Source organism: Dipodomys spectabilis, unplaced genomic scaffold (assembly GCF_019054845.1).
Source record: "Dipodomys spectabilis isolate Male_0828 unplaced genomic scaffold, ASM1905484v1 ptg000050l, whole genome shotgun sequence".
NCBI lineage: Eukaryota > Metazoa > Chordata > Mammalia > Rodentia > Heteromyidae > Dipodomys > Dipodomys spectabilis.
In genome coordinates, this window is record NW_024870727.1 from 14,468,610 (window position 1) to 14,493,031 (window position 24,422).

The 24,422-nt window shown below is 47.0% G+C and overlaps 1 protein-coding gene across 1 annotated transcript; it reads left to right on the forward strand.

The window, feature by feature from the left end:
- The first annotated feature begins 1,069 nt into the window (after positions 1-1,069).
- On the forward strand, positions 1,070-1,479 carry LOC122107289 (small nuclear ribonucleoprotein G-like). Its single transcript, XM_042678904.1, has one exon. The coding sequence runs from the start codon at positions 1,127-1,129 to the stop codon at positions 1,355-1,357; it is 231 nt and encodes a 76-aa protein (XP_042534838.1). The 5' UTR covers positions 1,070-1,126; the 3' UTR covers positions 1,358-1,479.
- Positions 1,480-24,422: the final 22,943 nt, after the last annotated feature.

Consider the following 24,422-nt stretch of genomic DNA (forward strand, 5'->3'; position numbering starts at 1 on the left):
GCATCTGCCACTCGCTCAGCTCTAGAGACGACCTGCTGCCCCTGGGCACACAAAAGTCAAGTGCAGAACACAGCTTCTGTTCTACTTACGCAGCTGAGCTTTGGTGCAGGTTGGAGTCTGTTAGGGGGAAAATCTTTTCCTCACTGCACAAAGTTATCACATGACTTGACTCTGGCCCATCCTCCAGCCCACCCTCTCATCTCTTCATTTTATACATGTTAGTTTTTTTGGAGGAAGGGTGGGAGTCATGGGGCTTGAACTCTGGACCTGGGCACTGTCCCTCACCTCTTCAGCTCAAGGCAAGCGCACTACCACTTGAGTCACAGCACCATATCTGGTTTTCTGGTCATTTATTGGAGAGAAGAGTCTCATGAATTTTCCTTCCTGGGCTGGCTTTGAACTGCCATCCTCAGATCTCAGCCTTTCTGAGCAGCTAGGATTATAGGTGTGAGCCACGGGTGCCTGGCACATGTTATTTTTTTTTTTTTGATCAGTCCTGGGGCTTGAACTCTGGGACTGAGTGCTGTCCCTCAGCTCTTCAGCTCAAGGCTAATGCTCTACCACTTGAGCTACAGTGCCACTTCCAGTTTTCTCGGTAGTTTATTGGAGATAAGAGTTTCATGGACTTTCCTGCCCCGGCTGGCTTTGAACTGCAACCCTCAGATCTCAGCCTCCTGGGTAGCTAGGATTACAGGCATGAGTCACCGTCGTCTGGCCACATGTTAAATTTTTTAAAAATAATTTTTATAGATTTCAGAGGGCTTCTTGCCTTATTTTTTTGTTGCAGAAGGCAATCTTAGCACCTCCATTTTACACAGTGAATCAGGCCTCATGAAGCCCAGTGTGAGGGTGGAAGCTTTCCCACGGGCAGTAACAGAATCTACAGCCACTGGGTTTAGTGTCTCATTTCTACTCATGGCTGAGAGTGACATCGGAGCCAGGAGAACGGCAGCCTGGCTAGGCTGAGCCTCCAGGCCTGGTTCAACCAATACATGAAGCTATTTTATTTAAAAAAAAAAAATCCCAACTTGGGTGACGTCAGACCAATGGTCGTTTCTGCCGCGGGCACGTGAAGGAGGCAGCAAGTTCAGTTCCAAAGTATCTCTGAGCCCGCCGATTAGAAACCATGAGCAAAGCTCACCCTCCTGAGCTAAAAAAATTTATGGACAAGAAGCTATCATTGAAATTAAGCGGTGGCAGACATGTCCAAGGAATATTGTGGGGATTTGATCCATTCATGAATCTGGTGATAGATGAATGTGTGGAGATGGCTACTAGTGGGCAACAGAACAATATTGGAATGGTGGTTATACGAGGAAATAGTATCATCATGTTAGAAGCCTTGGAACGAGTTTAATAATGATGGCTCATCAGAGAAATCTGCATCTCTTCTCCAAAGGGACTTCTTTATTGTATAAAATTTGGTCATATACATTTTTATAGTTAACTTTTTTTTCAATAAACTTTTACAATAATCAAAAAAAATCCCAACTTGTTTCATTAGCACCTAGATTTATTTTTCACAGTTTTTATGCTAGAGAATGAAACTGTGTAAAAGCCATATAAAGATGACTTAGTAGGTCGTGATTTTATTCTCAGAAACAAATAGTCCTAATTCATATAATTGTTAAATTACTAGTATTTTTTTTGGAGGCGGGGGGAATTGGTCATGGGGTTTGAACTCGGCCTGGGTGCTGTTCCTCAGCTCTTCAGCTCAAGGCTAGCGCTCTACCACTTGAGCCACAGCACCACTTTCGGTTTTCTGAGCAGGTTATTGGAAATAAGTGTCTTGTTGGGAGCCAACTATCTCACTGGAACATCTTGAGGCTGAGTTTACAGAATCCCACCTTTTCACCTTGCCCCAAGTAAACACTCTGCAGCTACTAACAACCACCTTTTCACCTTACCCTAAGCAAGTACCCTGCTGCTGCTTCGGCCAATGAAAAAGCTTCCTTATTCCAAGCATATAAATACCCTTGTGTGAAAAATAAAAATTGGCAGCTTGATCAGAATCCTTGTCTTGCTGTCCTTCTTCGTGTCTCTTGTCCCTTCATTCCTTCTCGCTTAGGTTCACTGCCCTGGTTGAAGTCCTGCGGGTCGGGACAACTGGCGCCCAACGTGGGGCACGAGCCTCTGACTGAGGAAGGAACGCCGTCCTCCGGGAAAACTTGGCCAAGTACAGTCCGAGATCGCGAGATTGCCTCGACAGACCCCACCGAGAGACAGATCCAGGAGGAGAGTGAGGACGGCGCATGGTGAGTGACCCACTATGGGACAAGCAATTCGTCACATGATCTATTTCTGTCAGACCTCAAGGAGGCCTTCAAGACACGGGGAACTCGGGTTAAGAAAAAGGATTTAGAATTATTTTTCTCATTCATAGAGGACTTGTAGGAATCATAGATGCAAAAGGATGGCAAAGAGTAGGAGATTGTTTAACAGATTATTATGAAATCTTTGGTTCAGGAAAGGTTCCTGCTACCGCCTTTTCCTATTGGAATTTGATTAATGAAGTTTTAAAATGTTCTCTATTTGATAGTGGAATTTTAAAACTTGTAAAAATGGGAGAGGAGGTTCTTGAACATGCCTCTCGGCCCCCCGCGGCTTGTCCATCGGTTGTATTAGATATGACTGCTGGTCAATTTACTGAAAATCCCTTCCTTTTGTGGCCCAGCCCTTCAAGGGCCCACTGCCCCTCCAGATCCAGATGTTTTTTCTCTCCCCGCTTTACCCAACCTGGCCCCTTTACGCGAGACCCTTCAACATAGGCGAGAACACCTTCAACTTTTAAAAGAACTGCGGTCCCTTGGTTATGAACTCCGCACACTGGCCTTGGCCAATACACCAAAACCGCCTAATAAAATTAAGGTTAGATCACGCCATCAATCAGTCCTCGCCTTTCCAGTAACTCAGAGCCAGACAGATAGGACCTCAGAGGACGAGGAGGACAAATCAGAAGAGGAGGAACAGGATACTAGGGATGAAGAGGAACAACCCACCCAGGGAAAAGGCCAACAAGAGTATAAGAGGCTTAGCCTCCGGTTTGTTGAAAAGCTTAAAAATGCATGTGCCCAATATGGCCCGACTGCCCCTTATACGTTAGCCTTGTTAGAAAACCAAAGTGCACGATGGCTCACCACTAATGATTGGAAATTTCTGGCCCGCGCCACCCTTAGTGGGGGTGATTTTGTTTTATGGAATGCGGACTTTAAGGAACAATGTAGAGAGACCGCGCAAAAAAATTTGGCTAAAACATCTTCAAAAACCTGGACCTATACTAAACTTTTGGGTATTGCGCCCTTTGATACCAATGCTAAACAGGCACGCTTTCGTACCAGACTTTTGGCACAAATTCAAAATGCTGGCCTTTATGCTTGGAAGCGTCTCCCTCAAAAGGGATCGGCTACTACTTCCCTGGCAAAAGTTAGACAGGGGCCAGAGGAACCCTACAGTGACTTTGTCTCACGGCTTAACTTGGCTGTGGAAAGGCTTCTTGGTCCTAATGAAAGTGAAAGTGCCTTTGTTAAACATCTTGCCTTTGAAAATGCTAACCTGGCATGTCAAGATGTCCTCCGGCCACATAAAAACAAGGGTGACCTCTCTGAGTTCGTCAGGCTTTGTGCTGGAGTAGGAACTGCCCACACCATGGGACTCGCCATAGGCGCTGCCTTTACCAAGGCATTTCAAGGTTCAGTCCCCGGCTCGGCTCACATACTTGCTTTAATTGTAAACAACCTGGTCACTTTGCGCGTGAATGTCCCTTCGGCAAACAAAGCCAAGGGGCAGTACCCTCCAAAGCTACAGGTAGACCACTCCCTGCCACTCTTTGTCCCAAATGTGGTAAGGGCCGTCATTGGGCCAAGGAATGTAGATCCAAAACAAATGTCCTTGGACAGCCCATTCTCTCTCGTGTTTTGGGAAACTTCCCTCTGGCCCCGACCATCCCCAAGACAAGCCCAGGGGCGATAGGGTTTGTCCCCTCCCAAACTCCCAGTCCTACACAAGCCCCCCACCTCTCTCCACGATTGCCTCCCTCCAGCGGGCAACCCCAGGCAGTGCAGGACTGGACCTCTGTGCCGCCACCGACACAGTACTAGACTCTGTACAAGGACCTCAAATAATATCCACTGGGACCCTGGGACCCCCTCCGTCTCATATGTGTGCCCTTATTCTTGGAAGAGCCTCTGCTACCTTACAAGGTGTCCAAGTTTTTCCTGGTATTATTGATAATGATTATACAGGAGAAATAAAAATTTTGGCCACGGCCATTAATGGGATTGCAGTTATTCCAACTGGAACTAGGCTTGCACAATTGGTACTGCTCCCATTAAATTCAGGGGGTTCTTCCACTGCTCAGACCACACCACGAGGAACTGCTTCTTTGGGGTCTTCAGATGCGTATTGGGTTCAGCCTATCACTCAAAAAAGACCCACCCTCACCCTGCGAATTGAAGGAAAGGAGTTTCAGGGAATTTTGGATACTGGTGCAGATGCCACAATTATTTCCCAAAAATATTGGCCACCAGGTTGGCCCCTTACCTCGTCCCTAACTGACCTTAAAGGCATAGGGCAGTCAAAAAACCCTTTGGTCAGCTCCAGGGTTCTTAATTGGACTGACAAAGAGGGCAATAGGGGAACTGTTACTCCTTTTGTTGTTCCTGACCTCCCTGTTAACCTATGGGGCCGGGATATCTTGTCCCAGATGGAAGTTATCCTTGCTAGTCCCAATTCTGTGGTTACACATCAAATGCTCCGTATGGATTTTGTCCCTGGTACGGGACTTGGAAAATCAGGACAAGGAATCGTTGAGCCCATCCAAGCTACCCAAAAAACAGATAAACATGGGCTTGGGTATTCGGATTTTTAGTATCGGCCCCTGACCCTCCTGTGCCCCATGCAGATAAAATCATTTGGGAATCCCAAACCCCTGTGTGGGTGGATCAGTGGCCCCTTACCCAAGAAAAATTGGAGGCTGCCTCCATGTTAGTACAGGAACAGCTGGTGGCAGGCCCTATAGAGCCCTCTACTTCACCATGGAATACTCCTATTTTTGTTATAAAGAAAAAATCAGGCAAATGGCGCCTTTTACAAGATCTACGCGCCGTTAATAAAGCTATGCGCCCAATGGGAGCGCTACAGCCAGGCATTCCCACACGGGTGGCTATTCCCAGGGACTATTACAAAATGGTTATTGATTTAAAAGATTGGTTTTTTTTTTTTTTACCATTCCCCTACATCCTGAGGACAGACCCTATTTTGCCTTTAGCCTTCCTCGCATTAACTTTCAAGGCCCCATGCAAAGATTTCAATGGAAGGTACTCCCCCAAGGTATGGCTAATAGCCCTAGCCTTTGTCAAAAATATGTTGCCCAGGCAGTGGACCCTGTGAGAAAACGATGGCAGCGCGTCTATATATTACATTATATGGATGACTTGTTGCTTGCTGCACCTGACACCCACAAACTTAGAAACTGCTATTTGGACCTTTATAAAGCCCTTACTGCCCTGGGACTACAGGTTGCCCCCGATAAAGTTCAAACACAGGACCCCTATACTTATTTGGGCCTAGAACTCCAAAATAATCAAATTCGGGTTCCTCAAATTCAACTTCATTTAGACCATCTTCACACCCTTAATGATTTTCAAAAGTTGTTTGGAGATATTCAATGGCTTAGGCCATACCTAAGGTTGCCCACCAGTGTGCTTTTGCCTCTTAATGAGATTTTAAAAGGTGATTCTGCGCCACAGATGCAGAAAAGGCCTTTGATAAAATTCAACATTCATTCATGCTAAAAGCTCTGGAGAAAATAGGAATAGAAGGAACATTTCTAAAAACAATAAAAGCCATTTATGACAGACCAATAGCCAATATTATACTTAATGGGGAAAAGCTACAACCAATCCTCCTAAAATCAGGAACAAGGCAAGGATGCCCACTGTCTCCACTCCTCTTCAACATAGTCCTAGAACCCTTAGCCAGGGCAATAAGGCAAGAAAAAGACATTAAAGGGATCCACATAGGGAAAGAAGAAGTTAAATTATCCCTTTTTACAGACGACATGATACTATACCTCCACGATCCCAAAAACTCCATCCCCAAACTTTTAGAAATCATAAGTCACTTCGGCAAAATAGCAGGATACAAAATAAACCCACAAAAATCAGTTGCCTTCCTATACACTGATAACGCACAGGAAGAGAGGGAAATAAAGGGAGCAACCCCATTCACAATAACCTCCCAAAAAATAAAATATTTAGGAATTAACCTAACCAAAGATGTAAAAGAACTATTTAATGAGAACTATAAAAAGTTAAAGAAAGAAATTGCAGAAGATACTAGGAAATGGAAAGACCTCCCATGCTCCTGGATAGGCCGACTTAATATAGTAAAGATGGTGATACTTCCAAAACTAATATACAAATTCAATGCAATTCCTATTAAAATCCCAATGACATACATCACTGAAATACAGAAAACAGTCCAAAAATTTATATGGAACAACAAAAGACCTAGAATAGCCAAAACAATTCTAGGGGATAAAGACAATATGGGAGGGCTATCCATGCCGAACTTCAAACTCTACTACAGAGCTATAATAACAAAGACAGCATGGTACTGGCACAAAAACAGACCCGAAGACCAATGGAACAGAATAGAAGATCCAGATATAAATCCACAGGCCTACAGCCAGCTGATATTCGACAAAGGAGCCAAAGACATACAATGGAAGAAACACAGCCTCTTCAACCGCTGGTGCTGGGAAAACTGGGCAGCCACATGCAGAAAACTAAAAGTGGACCCCAGCCTATCACCATGCACCAACATCAACTCAAAATGGATTAAAGACCTTAACATTAAACCTGAATCTCTGAAACTACTACAGGACAGAGTAGGAGAGACACTTGAACTAATAAGCACAGGAAGGAACTTCCTGAACAGAGTCCCAGGGTCACAACAAGTTGGAGAGAGACTCGACAAATGGGACTACCTTAAAATAAAAAGCTGCTGCACAGCTAAATCTATCGCAACTAAGCTAGAAAGACAACCAACTAATTGGGAAAAAATATTTACCAGCAATATATCAGACAAGGGGTTAACATCCTGTATATACAGGGAACTCAAGAAACTAATCCCTCCCAAACCTAACAAACCAATTACTAAATGGGCAAGGGAACTAAAGAGGGACTTCTCAAATGAAGAAATAAAAATGGCAAAGAAACACATGAGGAAATGTTCATCATCCCTGGTGGTGAAGGAAATGCAAATAAAGACAACCCTGAGATACCACCTTACCCCAGTCAGAATGTCCCACATCCACAAATCAGCCAACGACAAATGCTGGAGGGGATGTGGAGAAAGAGGAACCCTATTACACTGCTGGTGGGAATGTACACTTATACAACCACTTTGGAAAGCAGTCTGGAGGGTCCTTAGAAAGCTAAAGATTGACCTCCCTTACGACCCAGTCATACCACTTCTAGGCATCTACCCTGAACAACAGGAACCAATATACAAGGATGCGTGCACCTCCATGTTTATTGCAGCACTGTTCGCAATAGCTAGGATATGGAAACAACCTAGGTGCCCCACCACAGATGAATGGATCCAAAAATTGTGGTATCTATACACAATGGAATATTATGCAGCCATTAGAAATGACAAAATAATGGCATTTGCAGGGAAATGGATGGAGCTAGAAGGAATCATGTTGAGCGAGGTAAGCCAAGAACGAAGAGACAAACGGTACATGGTCTCCCTGATAAGTGGATGCTAAATCCAAAAGGTTAGGTGATACGACAAAACTAACAGGACTTAAGAAACAAAGAACTCCCGCTCATCTGGTTGAACCACTACTAAATATCCCCATGCTGCTGATCACAAATATGGTATATAACATGTGAACACTGTTATATATTACAGACTGTGGTAGACAATTTGCTCCAGGGAAGTTAGAATGAACTTGTGACTTTGAAATTATGTAATCATTTAATCACAATCAAAAAAAAAAAAAAGAACCTCGGGGAAGGGAGGGAGGGAGGGGATGGTAGGGGGAAAACAATGGAGTGGGTAACAATGTTCAAGAGGAAGTGTACTCATAACCTCACTCATGTAACTGTAACCCTCTGTATAGTAGCTTTACAAAAAAAAAAAACAAAAAACAAAAAAAAAAAATAAAAAATAAAAGGTGATTCTGACCCCTCCTCTCCTCTCGAGCTTACTCCCAATGCACGAAATGCCTTAACCCAAGTTACTGAGGCCATCGCCCAGCAGTTTGTTACACAGATTTCCTATAATCTTCCTCTAGTCTTAATTATTTTACATACCCCTCATACACCCACAGGATTGTTTTGGCAATGGATTCCCCACTCCCATAATAAGGGCAGCCCCTGCTTTGGGTCCATTTACCCACCACATCCCCCAAGGTTATTGCTGTTTACCCTGCCCAGGTAGCCTCTATCATTATCAAAGGTCGCTTGCTCTCTCGACAATATTTCGGCAAGGACCCTGATACCATTTTAATTCCATACACCAAAGACCAGACTCAGTTTTTACTTCAGACTGGGGAAGAATGGGGCATTGTCCTGTCAGGATTCTTAGGACTAATTGACAATCATCTCCCAATGATCCCCTTTTACACTTCGCCCAGCTACATCCATTTGTTTTTCCCAAGGTTACTCAAAAGGCTCCCATTCCTCAAGCCCTCACTGTCTTTACAGATGGCTCAAGCAATGGCAGCACGGCCTTCGTTGTTAACAACCATACCATCACCTCTGATGCCAATCAGCCCAGCTTGTGGAGTTATTTGCTATAACACAGGTTTTTATGACGTTTTTTGATAATCCTATTAATATTTATACAGATAGTGCTTACATTGCTCATTCTGTTCCCTTGCTAGAAATTTCAACCGCTATTAAAGCTTCCTCCAATGCGGCATTTTTATTTACTCAGCTTCAACAGCTAATTCAGGCCAGGAGACATCCGTTTTTTCTGGGACACATTAGGGCACATTCTGATCTCCCTGGCCCTCTTACACAGGGTAACGCTCAAGCTGATGCGGCCACTCGTTCCATTTTTCCAGTTTTTGTTGGGTCTGTCCAAAAGGCTACAGAATTACATAATCTCCACCATTAAACTCCCAGAGCCTTCGGTTGCTTTGTAAAATTACTAGACAGCAAGCACGGGAGATAGTAAAGGCATGCCCTGCCTGTGTTGTCTCCCTTCCTGTACAACATCTGGGTGTTAACCCCCGTGGACTGCTACCCAATCAAATCTGGCAAATGGATGTTACCCATTTTCCTGAATTTGGAAAAACAAGATATATACATGTCTCCATAGACACATTTAGGGGGTTCGTTTTTGCTTCACCATACTCAGGAGAAACTGCCAAAGATGTTCTCTCTCACCTTGTTTTAGCCTTTTCTGTAATGGGAAAACCAGCCCACATAAAGACAGACAACGGCCCAGCCTATACCAGTGCCAAGTTTAAACAGTTTTGTGCTATTTTTCAGATTTGTCATACTACTGGGATTCCCTATAGCCCCCAACATCAGGGCATCGTAGAACGAGCCCACCACACCCTAAAAACCTGGCTTACTCGCCCCAAAGCCTCTGCCTTTTCATTTTCCACTCCTAGGGATCGCCTTAGTCATACATTGTTCGCCCTTAATTTTCTAACTCTGGACAGTGAAGGCCACTCGGCAGCTGACAGGCATTGGCACCCATCTTCCAGTTCTGCTCGCCCGTCTGTCATGTGGCGAGACCCCCTTACAGGCAAATGGAAGGGCCCAGATCCTGTTCTCATCTGGGGGCGAGGTTCAGCCTGTATTTTAGATCAAGAACAAGCGGCCCCAAGGTGGCTGCCAGAACGCTTGATAAAACAGGTGAATGGCTTACCACAACCCAGGGGAAACCTTCCCCCTGAGGATGACTCCTTTTCTCTTACAGAGGCAGCTAGAACTCCAGATGTGGACCTTCCTGTTTGAATTTATTAAACAACAGATTGATCTCTTGGCTTCTAAGCCCATACAGGTTCATCACCATCACCTTGATATGGCAGATGGTGGCATTTAAATCTAGGATCTACCCCAGGCTTTTAATTAGTGTTTTGCCATGAGCTTGTTCCAGTGGGAAACCACCCCCCCTTCTTTTCTTATTTAGAAAACCCTTCTTATTCATAACTCCTGACCATTCAACGGGCAAGACCTATTGCGCCCTTGCCATAAGAGATAGGTTCGCCCCTCCTCCTATAGGCCCCTCTGCTTGGGGGAGGATGCACCTATGGGAGGAAGAAAAAATGCTCAAATCAAGGGTGCAGGTAAGACTGCAGGGGGATGGATCTGCGAGATCCCAAAACCCAAGACCCCTGAGTGGCAAGCTCTGGTGCATGACGGTTGGCATGCATACCCACAAGCCGTCTCCTCAAAAAACATGCCAAGGCCTGTAAAACTCCCCTCCCCGAGTGAGGACGCTCACTCGGGAGCGGAGAAAAACCTGGGCCCTTAGAGGAACAGAGCCTCTGTCACCCCCTTAAAAAGAGCAGCCAACAATTAATGGTCAATTTTTTAAATAAGAAAGGGGGAGAGTTTATAGAATCCCATCTTTTCACCTTGCCCCAAGTAAACACTCTGCAGCTACTAACGAACACCTTTTCACCTTGCCCTAAGCAAGCACCCTGCTGCTGCTTCGGCCAATGAAAAAGCTTCCTATTCCAAGCATATAAATACCCTTGTGTGAAAAATAAAAATTGGCAGCTTGATCAGAATCCTTGTCTTGCTGTCCTTCTTTGTGTCTCTTGTCCCTTCATTGCTTCTCGCTTAGGTTCATTGCCCTCGTTGAAGTCCTGCGGGTTGGGACAACTGACAGTGTCTCATCGACTTTCCTGCCCGGGCTGTCTTTGAACCACGATCCTCAGATCTCAGCCTCTTAAGTAGCTAGGAGTACAGGCGTGAGCCACCAGAGCCCAGCTTAAGAGTACATAAAGTGATTCATTTCATTATATATAACATACACACAGAGGCATGTGATATAATCTGATAATTTATTCTTTTTGTCTCCCTCTTCCTTCCCCATCCACATCCCCGAGACCCATTTTTATTTTTACCTTCTTTTTTGCTTCTGATATTCCACATGTGAGAGAAAGCATGTGATTCTTGTCTTTTTTAAATTAATTTAAACTATAGAGGTGATGTACAGAGGCACTACAATTATAGACCACCAGCCATGAAGGAGAAAGTCCAGCAAGAGCACAAGTGTTCAAGCCCTGGTACATACATACATACACACACACACACACACATATACACATACACACATACACACACACACACACACACACAGAAAAATTCTCACCAGATTCAGTAACATAATCTTATTTGTTCCACTGAAAAAATCATGGAAATGTCATGATCACTGAAATTTCCTGTTATTACAAGAAGACCCTTAAGAAAAGCTGTATCTTGCAATGGAGATCACATACAGTGATGGAATAAGGCACTAGAACCTCTTATTAATATAGTGTCTTCTTGATATAGGTAATTACTTTTATTTAGATGCAGCTGGAAATACTTACTTGGTTGGCATTGTTAACTAGGAGAGCAAAAGGTGAGAATTACATGGAGAATTTTCTTCATAAACTTTTTTAATGTGGAGATGACAGGGTCTTGATCTGTAGCCTAGGCTTACCTCAAATTCATTATTCTATTTTTTTAGCTTACCAAGTGCTTGGATTACAGATGTGTGCCACCATGCTCAGCTTTATAAACTAATTTTTGAGAAATCGTTTTTTTCCATATTCCTGAGACATAAAAATATGATTTTTTTTCATTCATAGGTCCAAGGCTCTTGGGGAGGAAAAATAGGATCTATATTTTACACATAAGATAAAATGACAAAGCAATATCACATCTTTTGCATACTTAATATGTGCAGGATCTGTATGAAGCACTTTCCGTTTAATCCTGACACCTCTAGGCAAAAAGCACGCTAATTGCCCATCTTCTGATGAAGATACTGTGATTAGGAGAGGTGGCTCAGTGGCTGCCGGTCAGGAACTAGGAAGTGGGTGATCTGAGACAGATGAGTAGTGGTACGAGTTCTTGATTCTTCCTCCTGCCCATGAGAAATGAGGCCTGTCTTGGGGAAGGTGAATGTTTGGCCTCAAGAACTGGAGCAGATTTTCCTGCCTGTGGACAGAAAGATAATATGAAATACATTAAATATACTCCAACTCCTGTTCTTTGGAGCGTTTGTCTTCTAAGAGCTTGAATTGAGAATTGAGGTGTAGCACCCCAGAGATGCCAGTAGAGAGCAGAGGCCAGCCCTGGTGTGCATGTAGCACCAGTTACAACGAAAGAGCCCTTGCGCACCAAAGAAGAAGTTGAATGTTAACTGGGTGCCAGTGGCTCACGCCTATAATCCTAGCTACTCAGGAGGCTGAGATCAGAGGATCATGGTTCAAAGCGAGCCTGGGCAGGAAAGTACACGGACTATATTAATCTAGTTATCCATATCTTGTTTTATAATTGAGAATCTAAGAGCCAGGGAAGAAATTGACTCATTCATAGATTTTCCACAATGAAGGCCCAGCAACTACCAAGTCTTTTGGCTGAGATGGATGTCAGGGTTAACAAGAGTACCAGTCCCACTCATGGCAAATAACCTACGGGTGAGCAAAGGGGGTTGGAAACACAAATAATATGCAACTGCTGGGTGGGGCTGAGGGTCAGAGCATATTTCATAGCAACACAAGAGGGAATCATTCATTCCTCAGCACACCCTGCCTGTGAAGTTGTCACTCCTGAAAAGCCATGTGCCGTTAGAAAGGTCTGCACTTACAGCAAAAGGCTTACTTAAGATGGCCAATTCTGGCTAGACACATGTAGAAAGCTGAAATTAGATCCTTATGTATCACCCTGCGCCACAATCAACTCCAAATGATACAAAGACCTCAGTGGAAGACCAGATACTGTGAAAATATTACAGGAAGGAATAAGGAAAACACTAGGGCTCCTTGGCACAGGTCAAAACTTGCTAAGTGAAGATCTAGAATCACAACAAAGAAAGATTGGACATGCAAATCATCCTGATCTGACCTTTCCACGTGGCTTTCATGGGTTGAAATGACACTCTGGGCACTATGAATATGTACATAGTCCCAATGACACTATATCAATTAAAAATTAAAATATATTGCTGGACACCAGTGGCTCCCGTCAGTAATTCTAGCTACTCAGGAGACTGAGATTTGAGAAGCCAGCAGGAAAGGCTCTTCTCTCCAATTAGCTACCAAAACGCCAGAAGTAGAGTTATGGCTCATGTACTAGAACATCAGCTTTGAGCACAAAAGCTCAGGGACAAAATATATTTAGAAAGGGACAAATAAAAAATAAGAAAATTAGAGAACTTCTGAATTAGAGGGAATCCTACCAAGTCTTGAGGAAATTGGGCCTGTGGTGAGCCTGCTCCGGAAGAGGTGGTCTGTGGATACCTCCCTCCAAGGAGGAGGGAGAGGCTGCAGACCTGTGTGTCTGCCATTTCCTCAGATCTTGCCATGTGCACACTAAGATACACAATCTGTGTGTGTTGCCATCAGTTAAAATGGGAATCTGGAGAAGTAGTTTGTTGGTAGAGTACTTGCCTGGCAGAGGTAAAACCCTAAACTCAATGCTCAGCAACACACACACAGACACACACACACACACACACACACACACACACACACACACACACACACAGAGTCAAGAACAAAGTTACATAGGAAAGCAACAAGCCTCCAGCACCCTGCTGATTGGGAACCCTTGGGGGAAACGTTGGACTCACATGTCTCTTTCACAGCACAGGGAGTTTCACTTCTGATTATCCACTTCCAGTACAAAGACCTGAACAATCTGAGGGCTGGGAAGGTGGCTCAGTGGTAGAGCGCTTGCCTTGCATGCCTGAGGCCCTGGGTTCGATTCCTCAGCACCACATAAGCAAAAAGAAAAAAGCTGGAAGTGGTGCTGTGGCGCAAGTGGTAGAGCAATAGCGTTGAGTTGAAGAGCTGAGGGACAGCGCCCAGGCCCAGAGTTCAGGCCCCATGACCGGACCCCCCCCCAAAAAAAAAGACCTGAACAATCTGAACCCAATACACAAAAGACTCCTCCACCCTGTGACAGACACAGACCAGGGGATTTGGCTTTGCCAAAATAATACCCCTTCTGGCACCAGAAACTGGATTGACATTGCAAATGGAAGCACTTGCCCTAGCTCCTCATTGGGATCAACCCTACACTAGCCTCTTGGGTTTCTTTCTTGGACAATTATTTTGTGTTCCTAAAGAAACGAGGGTCCCTAAACATCCTTACCAAAAACAAGGGGAGGGGGGTGTCTGTCCTTCACGGAAGGAAATCAATTTCTCTCGTTTGGCTATTTAGGCATGGGTGGATATCACCATACAATACACCCTGTGTGTGAGCATGCTACCTGGACTCTATTCTAATTACTGAGCTGGGTGTAGAGAGCTATGACACTATGAAGATCCTATTGCCTAACTGTCCCTCTGGGAAGTCTGTGAGACTCTTATCTCCAATGAACCACTAAAAAGCTAGAGACGGAGTTGTAGCTCAAATGGTAGAGCAACATTCTTGAGTTGAAAAAGCTAAGGGACAACCACCAACATAATGTACGAATAGCAATTAGGTCATCTTTTTTTAAAAAAATTTTTTGGGGTCTGGGCATGGGGCCTGAACTCTGGGCCTGGCGCTGTCCCTCAGCTCTTCAGCTTAAGGCTAGTGCTCTATGACTTGAGCCACAGCACCACTTCCGGCTTTTTTTTTTTTTTTTGCTTATGTGGTGCTGAGGAATCGAACCCAGGGCCTCATGCATGCAAGGCAAGCACTCTACCACCTTCCCAGCCCTCGATCATCTTTTTGCAAACTTAATTACCTAAGGCTCTATTGATTGGGGACATTTTGAATATGGTCTGGTCTATTAGGTAATATAATCAAGTGATTGTTTGTTAGATGGGCTCATGTTATTGTGGTTGTGTAGGCTTTTGTGTATAAGTTTTTAGTGTTAGGAAATGCTGATTAGTGTGTCGAGATAAGAAGGAAAGCAATTATGGCACATCGTTCACAAGCTTGTTGAAACTTGGATATATGTGTATGGGTCAGCGACACTGAGGCTAAACTGTACACCGTCCTCAAAGCAAATGACATAAAATTATGTCATCTCCAGGGAAATGGATGGACCTGGGTGGGGGGAGGGGGATGTATTAAGAGAAGCTAGTCAGGCTCAGAGAGATGAGCGGCACATTTTCCTCTCATATGTGGACGTTAGATTTAAAATACAAACATACATCACATTCAAGGTTATATTCATGTTCTCACAAGCTGACTAAAAGGAGATGAAGGGTAGAACTCCTCTGACAACTACAAAATGAATACCAGGGAGACATGTTGGGGGACCAAAGGGGGGGCACACGAGAGGAGGGAGGGAGGGTTTATCAACACAGTTGAGAAAGGTAGAAGGGGTGCCAGGGATCAGGAGGCACTGAACACTGTACAACCACCACCACTACGACTGACAGTAACGCAAGTGATGAGAAGCGATGCCACTCTTGCGCACAAGGGCAAGTGGAGTTTGTTGTTGGTGGTGGTGGTGCTGGTCCTGGGGCTTGAAGCCTGTGCACGCTGCTGTCCCTGCTGTCCCTGAGCTTGGGTGCAACTGTGGCTCCAGGGCCTGAAATCCGCCGCTTCCCCGGCAGCCAGGCGAGATGGCGCCGATCCATGGGTGCCCGTGTCCAGGATGGACACCCTAGGCCCGGCCTCGCCCCGCGCATCACCAGGCCCTGCAGGCCCGGGCGGTACCCGCACCTGTCCACCCCGCGCGGAGAACCCGCTTCCCCGGGAGGAACGAGCCACCCCACCTCCCTTTTCCTCTCTCGAGTCGCCGGGGGCGGAGAAAAGCCCCGTGGGCGCCCGAGGTCTGCACAAGCGCAGGGATCCTCTGGGGAGATCGAGGCCGCCTCGGATGCTGAGCCCGCGAGGCCGGGGCCGGGGCCGTCGGGGTCGCCTGCAACCGGATGCTGGCGAGGACCGAGCGCGCGCGCCCGGGTGAGCGCGCGTGCGGCGGGGGTGAGCGCGCGTGCCCGGTGAGCGCGCCTGCAGCCGGGCGGCTTGGCCGCGTGCGCCCGGGGGAAGCGCGCGTGGAGCTGGAGTGGCCGCGTGCGTCAGGGGTGAGAGCGCGTGGGGGTGGGGGTGGCCGCGTGCGGCGGGGGTGAGCGCGCTCGCGCGCGTGCGCCCGGGGTGAGCGCGTGTGGGGCGGGGGTGGCCGCATGCTCGCGGGGCGGCTGCGGTGAGCGCGCTCGTGCGCGTGCGCCCGGGGTGAGCGCGTGTGGGGCGGGGGTGGCCGCGTGCTCGCGGGGCGGCTGCGGCGGGGGTGAGCGCGCTCGCGCGCGTGCGCCCGGGGTGAGCGCGTGTGGGGCGGGGGTGGCCGCGTGCGGCGGGGCGGCTTGGCCGCGTGCGCGCGGGCCGGACGATGCGCTCGGCGCGCGGAGGTGAGTGCGGTGGGCGGCGGCCCGAGGCGGCGGGGGCCGGGGTCGGGTGGCGGGCGCGGGGCCCAGGACGAGCCGCTCCCCGGCAGCGATGGCGGCTCCCTGTGGGCCTCCGGAGCTCGGCGGTGGGGTCCGGGCCTGGCTGCCTGGCAACGGCCTGGGCCCCGCGTGCGCAGGACGGGACCACGGGCCGGGCGACGTGGGGGCGCAGCCCGGACCCCGACCCCCGCGCGGCCCCCGGCCCGCCGTCCTCATCTGGGGCTCGGGGTGGCAGAGCGATCGAAGCCAGGCTGGGGCGGACGTGGGCCTGGGGAGGCGGCGGGGGTCGGGGGGGGGAGCGGGGGACGCATTTATGAAGAAATCCGGGTGCCCGGAGTGGCCCTTGTGCCTGAGGAAGACGCGGGGCCGGGCCGGGGGCCGCACCCGCCTCTCTATCACTCCCTCCTTCCCTCCCTCCCTCCCTCCCTCCGCCCCTCCTCCCCCCCCACCCCCCCCCCCCCCCGTGGGTTCGTGCAGGCCTGCATTGGGAAATCCATTGTTTCTCCTGTATTGCAAAGTGCCAGCTTCTCCCTCAGCCACTCCCAGGAAGAAGTGCCCAAGCATGTTGGCCATCCATCCATCTGTCCATCCACCTGTCTGTCTGTCTGTCTGTCTGTCTGTCTATCTATCTCTATCTATGTATCTATCCATCTGTCCATCCACCTGTCTGTCTGTCTATCTATCTCTATGTATCTATCTATGTATCTATCTGTCTGTCTGTCTATCTATCTATCTCTGTATCTCCGTCTATCGATCTATCCTTCCATCTATCTTTCTGTTCTCAAAGGGGAGGATACTTTGAGTGTGTAGTGTTCCTCCGTGAGCTAGGGTGTGATTTAACCCTTCCCACTGCACACGAGGCAGGTGGAGATGGTGTACTGCGAAGGGTTGGCTCTTGGAGGAAAGACCACAGAAATAAACCTTAGGCCCGACTAAAAAAGGAAAATATTTAATACTAAAGGAGACTATGATTATTATTTTTTTCCTTCTTAGACTGAAGGGTTTATTCCAAATGAATGGTAACTGGGTAACTGTAGTCCTAAAGACAGTCCATTAGCAAATGCAGATATAATTTTAGGAGTGTTTTGAAGACAAGGAGGCAGAAGAAACGATTGCGGCCTTTCCAAAAAGGAAGAAGGTCTTGGTTCATAACTTTCTCCTAGAGCTATTTGCCAGACATAGGGCACTAACCGTGTACTGATGTTCTTGTGCTAAGTTAATCTTTTTCTCTTACATCCTGTAGTTCACAGAAAACCTGTCTGTTTCCATTAAGGCATGGGATACAGAAAACTCAGCTAGTGATTTAATCGCTTCGGAAACTCTACAGGCAAGTTTACCTGGGTTTTCATTTTAAATTATCTATATTGTTTAAAAATACCCTCTAGATGTGTATTTTAATGTTTTTTTCTTTCATGCACGTGTTTCTAACACATTTCTAAGATTATCTCTTTGTTGCTTTGTATGTCCCTCCCCCACAGTATAACCCTTGCTTTCACTATATTTGATGTCAGTATAACTTGTGGAGGAGATGGGGAAAAACCAGTTGTTTAAGGATACAGGTGGACCTGTTGCAACAATGAGAAGTACAAGTTGTCATGTCCAAAACGAACTTTACAACGTTGGTGGGGGGGGGCTGGGGGGGAGGAAGGAGAAGGATTGGGATTGGGGGGGAGGGGGGAGGCTGGGAAGGGATGTGAAGGGTAAACAAAGGAGGAGGCTGCAATGCTTGGTAAGAAATGTACACATTATCCTGCCCATGTAACTGTAACTCCTCTGTACAGTGTGTTCACAAATAAAATTAAATTAAATTAAAAAAAAAATGTTAACCAAAAAAAAAAAAAATACCCTCTAGATTTTAGCTTGTTATAGTATTTTTAGTCTGTTTTTCTCAGAGGGTTGGAGGCAGTGCAGGATTGAAACTCCCCTAAACCCTCTTGAATGATACCGGTTTTTCTTAAAAATGAACTTACTAAGCCAGGCGCCTGTGGCTCACACCTGTCATCCTTGCTACTTAGGAGGTTGAGATCTGAGGATCACAGTTCAAAGCCAGCCCGGGCAGGAAAGTCCGAGAGACTCTTATCGCCAATAAACCACCAGAAAACCAGATGTGGCGCTGTGGCTCAAGTGGTAGAGTGCTTGCCTTGAGCTGAAGAGGTGAGGGACAGCGCCCAGGCCCAGAGTTCAAACCCCACGACGACCACCACCACCACCAACAAAAGCTTACTATTGAAATACCATCCATAAAACGTAACCACACAAACTTTATGAGGAAGGTCATAGTCAACTTCCAATTCAGAGTCAACCCTCATCCCCTGAGAAAGTGCTCTGTTGGGTAAGAAAGTGCTCTGTTGGGTGCTCTCATGTGCTTCCTCTGGTGGAAGGTTTTTCTCTGCCCTGTGCCAGCCTCCAGCCTCTTTCTGCCCATCATCAGCTGAGACAGGCAGAATCTCACATTAGGAAATGCCTTCATCCCTCTCACAACTATGTCTTGTCCAGGCGCAGTGCCACTCCCTGTTCCAGCTTTAGTAGCTGTAGGTAGGTCACGGTTGGCACAAAGCCACTTTGCACAGCCTCCTGGGTGAGCTCAGCCCATGAGGTCAATCAGAATGTCCTTCAATGACCTTGATGGACAGGTGCATCCTAAAGTTGCCATTCTGCAGGCTTCCTAAAGTAGCACCCCAAGAGTTGTAGGATAAAAGGCGTGTGTGCTCCAACCTCTGACAGAAAGGGATAAAACCTAGAAAGCTAGAGCAGATCTGTTTCCCATACCATGTGTTTCTGACTGTGAACAAAGATAGTTAACGAGGAAGCCGAGGCCTTTTGCCCTTTCGTTCCATCCACAGTCCAAGTACCTGCAGCCCTGCCTGCCCTTCAGCTGCCATTTTATAGAAGGACTGTGAACCCAGTTGGGTGAGGCTTCTGGTTGAGTAGCACAGCCTTGTGGGTCAGGAGGTAACAAAGAAGAGAGATCTTTGGAGAGATTATACATGTCCCAAGATAATGGCATTTCAAGGGATCGGAAGAAGCATTCCAGACTGGAACAGGTTTTTTGCGTATGGTCTTCTCTTTGTGTCTATAGGTTCTCTATGCACGGATTCAACCAACCATAGCTTCAGAGTAGTCAAAAAACATTATATCTGTAGTAAAAATGAATAGGCTTTTTCTTGCGGATCTTCCCTAGACTCCATAGGATAACAACAATTTCCATGGCCTCCCGTTGTTGTGGGTATTGGAAGTAGTGTAAAGATGACGAAGAGTATAGAGGAAAGTGTTTGTTGATTCCAAACCTGTGAGGTACAGGGGACCTGTACCTTTGGAAGAACACAGAGGCCCCACGTGTTCCCTACTGTTAGGAAAACAGAGGCAAGCAGGAAAAGAATAGAGCAGACTCCATTCTCCATAGGCTAGGATTGTTTATTGCCAGTGAGGGGCACAGACCTTCCCAGGGGTACAGGGGTTGTGCAAGGGGCAGGATTTGGGTCCCAATTCTATGGGTATTAACAGGGAAACAAAGGAGTGGGGGGTGGGGGTTAGGGATGGGCACTTAGGGTTAGGTCCAGAGTGGAATGTGGGGGGGAGGGGGGCCTTTGGCTGAGCCCTCCCAGGTCCCCCGTGGCCTGCCTGCGGGCAGGTAGGTGAGCATACCTGTTTTGCTTGACCTAGGGGAATAAGGCGTGTTCAGTCTTTAGATACATAAAAAGATCCAGCCCCGAGGGGAGAGGGAAATCCTTCCACTACTGCCTGCAGCCCTGTTTTCTACAGAGGGATGCTGAGATAGAGTCCGCGTAGTCTCCAAAGAAAATATTTGCCACTTGGCCTTCTATGCAAAAGAAAAATTTTGCCCATACCTGGGCTAAAATACAGATTTCTGCCAAACACCCAAGCTGTGCATCCTGAACAGGATTCTTGAATAAAATGCACCATCCCTATGAAAATATTTCTTCCCAGCATGGTAGTGATGATTCAAGGGATGGCTTGGGTCTGCTTCAATTAAAGACTTTGATTTGGAATTTTAAAAAAATATATGTATATGTACATATATATCAGTCCAGCATTGGTGGCTCACACTTGTATTTTAGGTTTTTAAAAAGAGGTAGCCGAGTAAGAACTGCACCATGCACGTGGTATTCAGGTAAGGGGTAGGTTTATTCATCGTTCAGGCTGGCACCAGGCCATCGTGATCCTCCACGCAGTGGGGAAAGGCCTGGGAAAGAGAGAGAGCTGGGGAAAAGAGCTAAGAGAGCTAGAAAAGAGAGAAAAAAGCTAGAAAAGAGAAGAGCTAGAAAAGAGCAGAGAGAGAGAGTCTGGGCCTGGGCTAGGCCTTATCTAGGGTTTGGGTGGAGAAAGGTGTGGCCACATCAAATTCAGATGTGACCTCAGCAGATGCAGATGTGACATCTTCTAGGTGTCCCAGTTGCCTAGGTAATGCAGGTACTGGGTGAAGACTTTGCTGCGAGGAGGGTGGAGTCTGCTAGGCATCCAGGAGCAGACTTTACACTGTAATCCTAGCTACTCTGGAGGCTGAGATATGAGGATTGTGGTTCAAAGCCAGCCTGGGCAGGAAAGTCTGTGAGACTCTTTTCTCCAATTAACCACCAGAAAACTGGAAATGTGGCTGTGGCTTAAGTGGTAGAGCGCTAGCCTTGAGCTGAAGAGCTGAGGGACAGCGCCCAGGCCCAGAGTTCAAGGCCACGACTGGCAAATATATATATCTAAAGTGCTCTTTCATAGTATTAAAGAATTCCTTCACACTGACACAAACCCTCACCTCTATAGTCTTCACCATCCCTGAGTACCTACTCATTCAGAGAGAGTTGAGAAGTGCTGAATGTGAAGTTCTCCCCTTCATGTTCTCCATGAGGGCTTCACTGTTGGGGTCAATGAACATTTGCCTGGTGGACAAGAGTGGACAAGGTCTGGAATGTTCCTCATTTAAAACAGTGATGGATTGAAGTGTTACTAGAGCAGTTTCCCCAGCCCTTCTCAGGGTGGACAAAACTGTCACAAGCCTGGGGTTTGTACTTGGCTCTGGTTCTCCCTCTCTTCCCCCTTCCCCGCCCCCCTCCCACCTCTGGTTCTCACCCCCCCACACCCAACCAGGCCCTCCTGCTGGGGTGTCTGTCACAGCTTTCCTTCCTTTCTAACCTGCAGAGGTGTTTCCCCATTCCTCCCGCCCTCCCCCTTCCTTCCGGAGGCTGTGGTTGAGGTTTGAGGTACTGCCCCTGGCCGGCCCAAGAGGAGGAGACGCAGCTGGAAGTGGAGTTCCTTTCAGAGTGCCAGCTCCTGTGGGTTGCACAGGTCTCTGAAAAACAGCATTGGGAGAAACATCTGTTTTGTGGTGCTGCTAGGGAAGTGTAAGCTGCCACAGAGGGGCTTGGACATTCGGGGACCCCAGGACCCACTTTGACTAAAAAAAAAAAAAAAAGAGAAAGAGAAAGAGTTCATGCCCTCTGCATAAAGTCCTCCCCTGGCCGGCTGGCGAGGTAAGAGCGGGTGGTGGTGGAGGTTGGGTACAGGTGAGGACAGCACATTTCATCTAGATGTTCCTTTTCGGGTTTTCTTGCTTGTCATTGCTCCTTTTTTTTCCCCTTCAACTCAAATAACTCTGCCTCGGCCCACGCCCGAGTGTGTAAACTTTTAACAGTCCTTCCACAGGCAGTGTTCCCTGTAAAGAAGTGTTTGGAGAACAACAGGTAATGGAATGCCTTGGACCTGCTGGGGCAGGCGTGGCAGTGGGAAGCTAGGTGCCTGCCGGAACAGTAGTGTGAGAAGGGGCTTGTAGGCACAGACTGCTGAAAATGAGCAGGGTGCTGCTCTCTGGAGAACGAATACTTCAGATCCCTCTGGGGCTTGAACTCAGGGCTTCACGCTCTTGCTTGGCTTTTTTTTTTCCCCCCTCAAGGGAAAGTGGAGCCAAGCTCCACCTTCAGTTTTTTGCTGGTTAACTGGTGATAAGCGTCTCACAGACTTTCCTGTCTGGACTGGTTTTGAACTGCAATCATCAGGTCTCAGCCACCTGAGTAGCTAGGATTACAGGTATGACCCACCCACAGTTAGCTTTCAGATTCATTCTTAAAAGGTGAATACTTTTTTTTAACCCGGGTGCCAGTGGCTCACGCCTGTAATCCTAGCTACTTAGGAGGCTGAGATCTAAGGATCACAGTTTGAAGCTAGCCAGGCAGAATAGTCAGTGAGACTCTTATCTCCAGTAAACTACGGTGAAAAAGCCGGAAGTGGTGCCTGTGGCTCAAGTGGTAGAGCACTAGCCTTGAGGAAAAGAAGCTCAGGGATAGAGCCCAGGCCCTGAGTTCAATTCCCAGGACTGATCAAAAAAACCAAAAAACTAAAAAGATGAATTTTTATTTATTTATTTACTTATTTATTTACTTATTGTCGGTAGTGGGGCTTGGATGCTGTCCCTGTGCTCTTCAGCTCAAGGGGAGCGCTCTACCTCTTGAGCCATAGCATCACTTCCAGTTTTCTAGTGGTTTATTGGAGATAAGAGTCTCAAGGGGGACTGGGAAGGTGGCTCAATGGTAGAGTGCTTGCCTTGCATGCATGGGGCCCTGGGTTCGATTCCTCAGCACCACATAAGCAAAAAGAAAAAAGCCGAGGAAGCTCTTCAAGTCAAGCCTTCGTTTGCGTTCATAGGTCAAGCACTTTGCATTCTTAAGCATTGTTAGTGTAAACAGAGCCTTGGTGTAGTCAGTAATGTCTCAGTCTCTGTGTATGTTCAGCTGCGTTCCGCAAAGGAAAGACACATGGTTCTTAAATAAAGTAGTAGCCAGGTGCCACACATATATCCACTCATGTATTGGAAAAAGTTTATGCATTTTTTAAACTCTGCTGTAGTTGCTAGAAATGCCTAATGTGTGACTTTTCACAGTTCAAGTCGTGCCCCTGAGGGAAAAAAAGTTCAGCCTGGAGCTAGTAGTTTAGACCTGTAATCCTAGAAACTCAGGAGCCAGCCTGGGTCGGAAAGTCCGTGAACCTCTTTATTTCCAGTTAACTAGTAGAAAGCTGCTAGTGGAAGTGTGGCTCAAGTGGTAGAGTGCCAATCTTGAGTGAAAAAGCCAAGTGAGAGTATGAGGCTGAGTTCAAACCCCAGCACTGGCACACACAGTCATGCTGGTCTCACAGGAGCACACTTGTGACCCCTGCTCAGGAGGCTGCAATCCAAAGGATGTTTCAAAGCCAGCTGGGGCAGAAAGGTTTATGAGACTGCATCTCCACATACAGCCAGGAAAAAAGCTGGGCTGAAGGCATGACTTACATGGTAAAGCATCAGCTTAGCAAACACACTGCATGAGCAGGTAGCCCTGAGTTCAAACCTAGTACCTCGTGAAACAAGTGTTCTAGAAAGTTCTCTCCCATAATTCTGATCTGGTAAATGACTTCTGAGTTGGCCAGAATGAGAAATATGGGAAAGCTCATTCATTACCACCAAAAAAAAAAAAAAAAAAGGTTTACAAAAATTAACCTTGTCGGGGCTGGGATGGTAGCTCAGTGGTAGAGCGCTTGCCTTGCATGCATGAGGCCCTGGGTTCGATTCCTCAGCACCACATAAGCAGAAAAAAAGCAGGAAGTGCTGCTGTGGCTCAAGTGGTAGAGCGTTAGCCTTGAGCTGAAGAGCTGAGGGACAGCACCCAGGCCCAGAGTTTAGGGCCCACGACTAGACCCCCCCCCAAAAAAATAAATAAAAAAATAAAAAAATTAACCTTGTCATCTTGAAGCTTTTACTGTTTGGGGGCTTTTTGTGCTTACTAATTTTTCTCTAGTGAATATATGTAAAAATTTGCAATTAGAAAAGGTTTCATATATTTTAAAAGAGCTAAATTAGCTTTCCTTCTGC

What these genes read in the sequence shown, in the direction of transcription:
- LOC122107289 (XM_042678904.1), top strand. Translation starts at nt 1,127, where the DNA reads ATGAGCAAAGCTCACCCTCCTGAGCTAAAAAAATTTATGGACAAGAAG.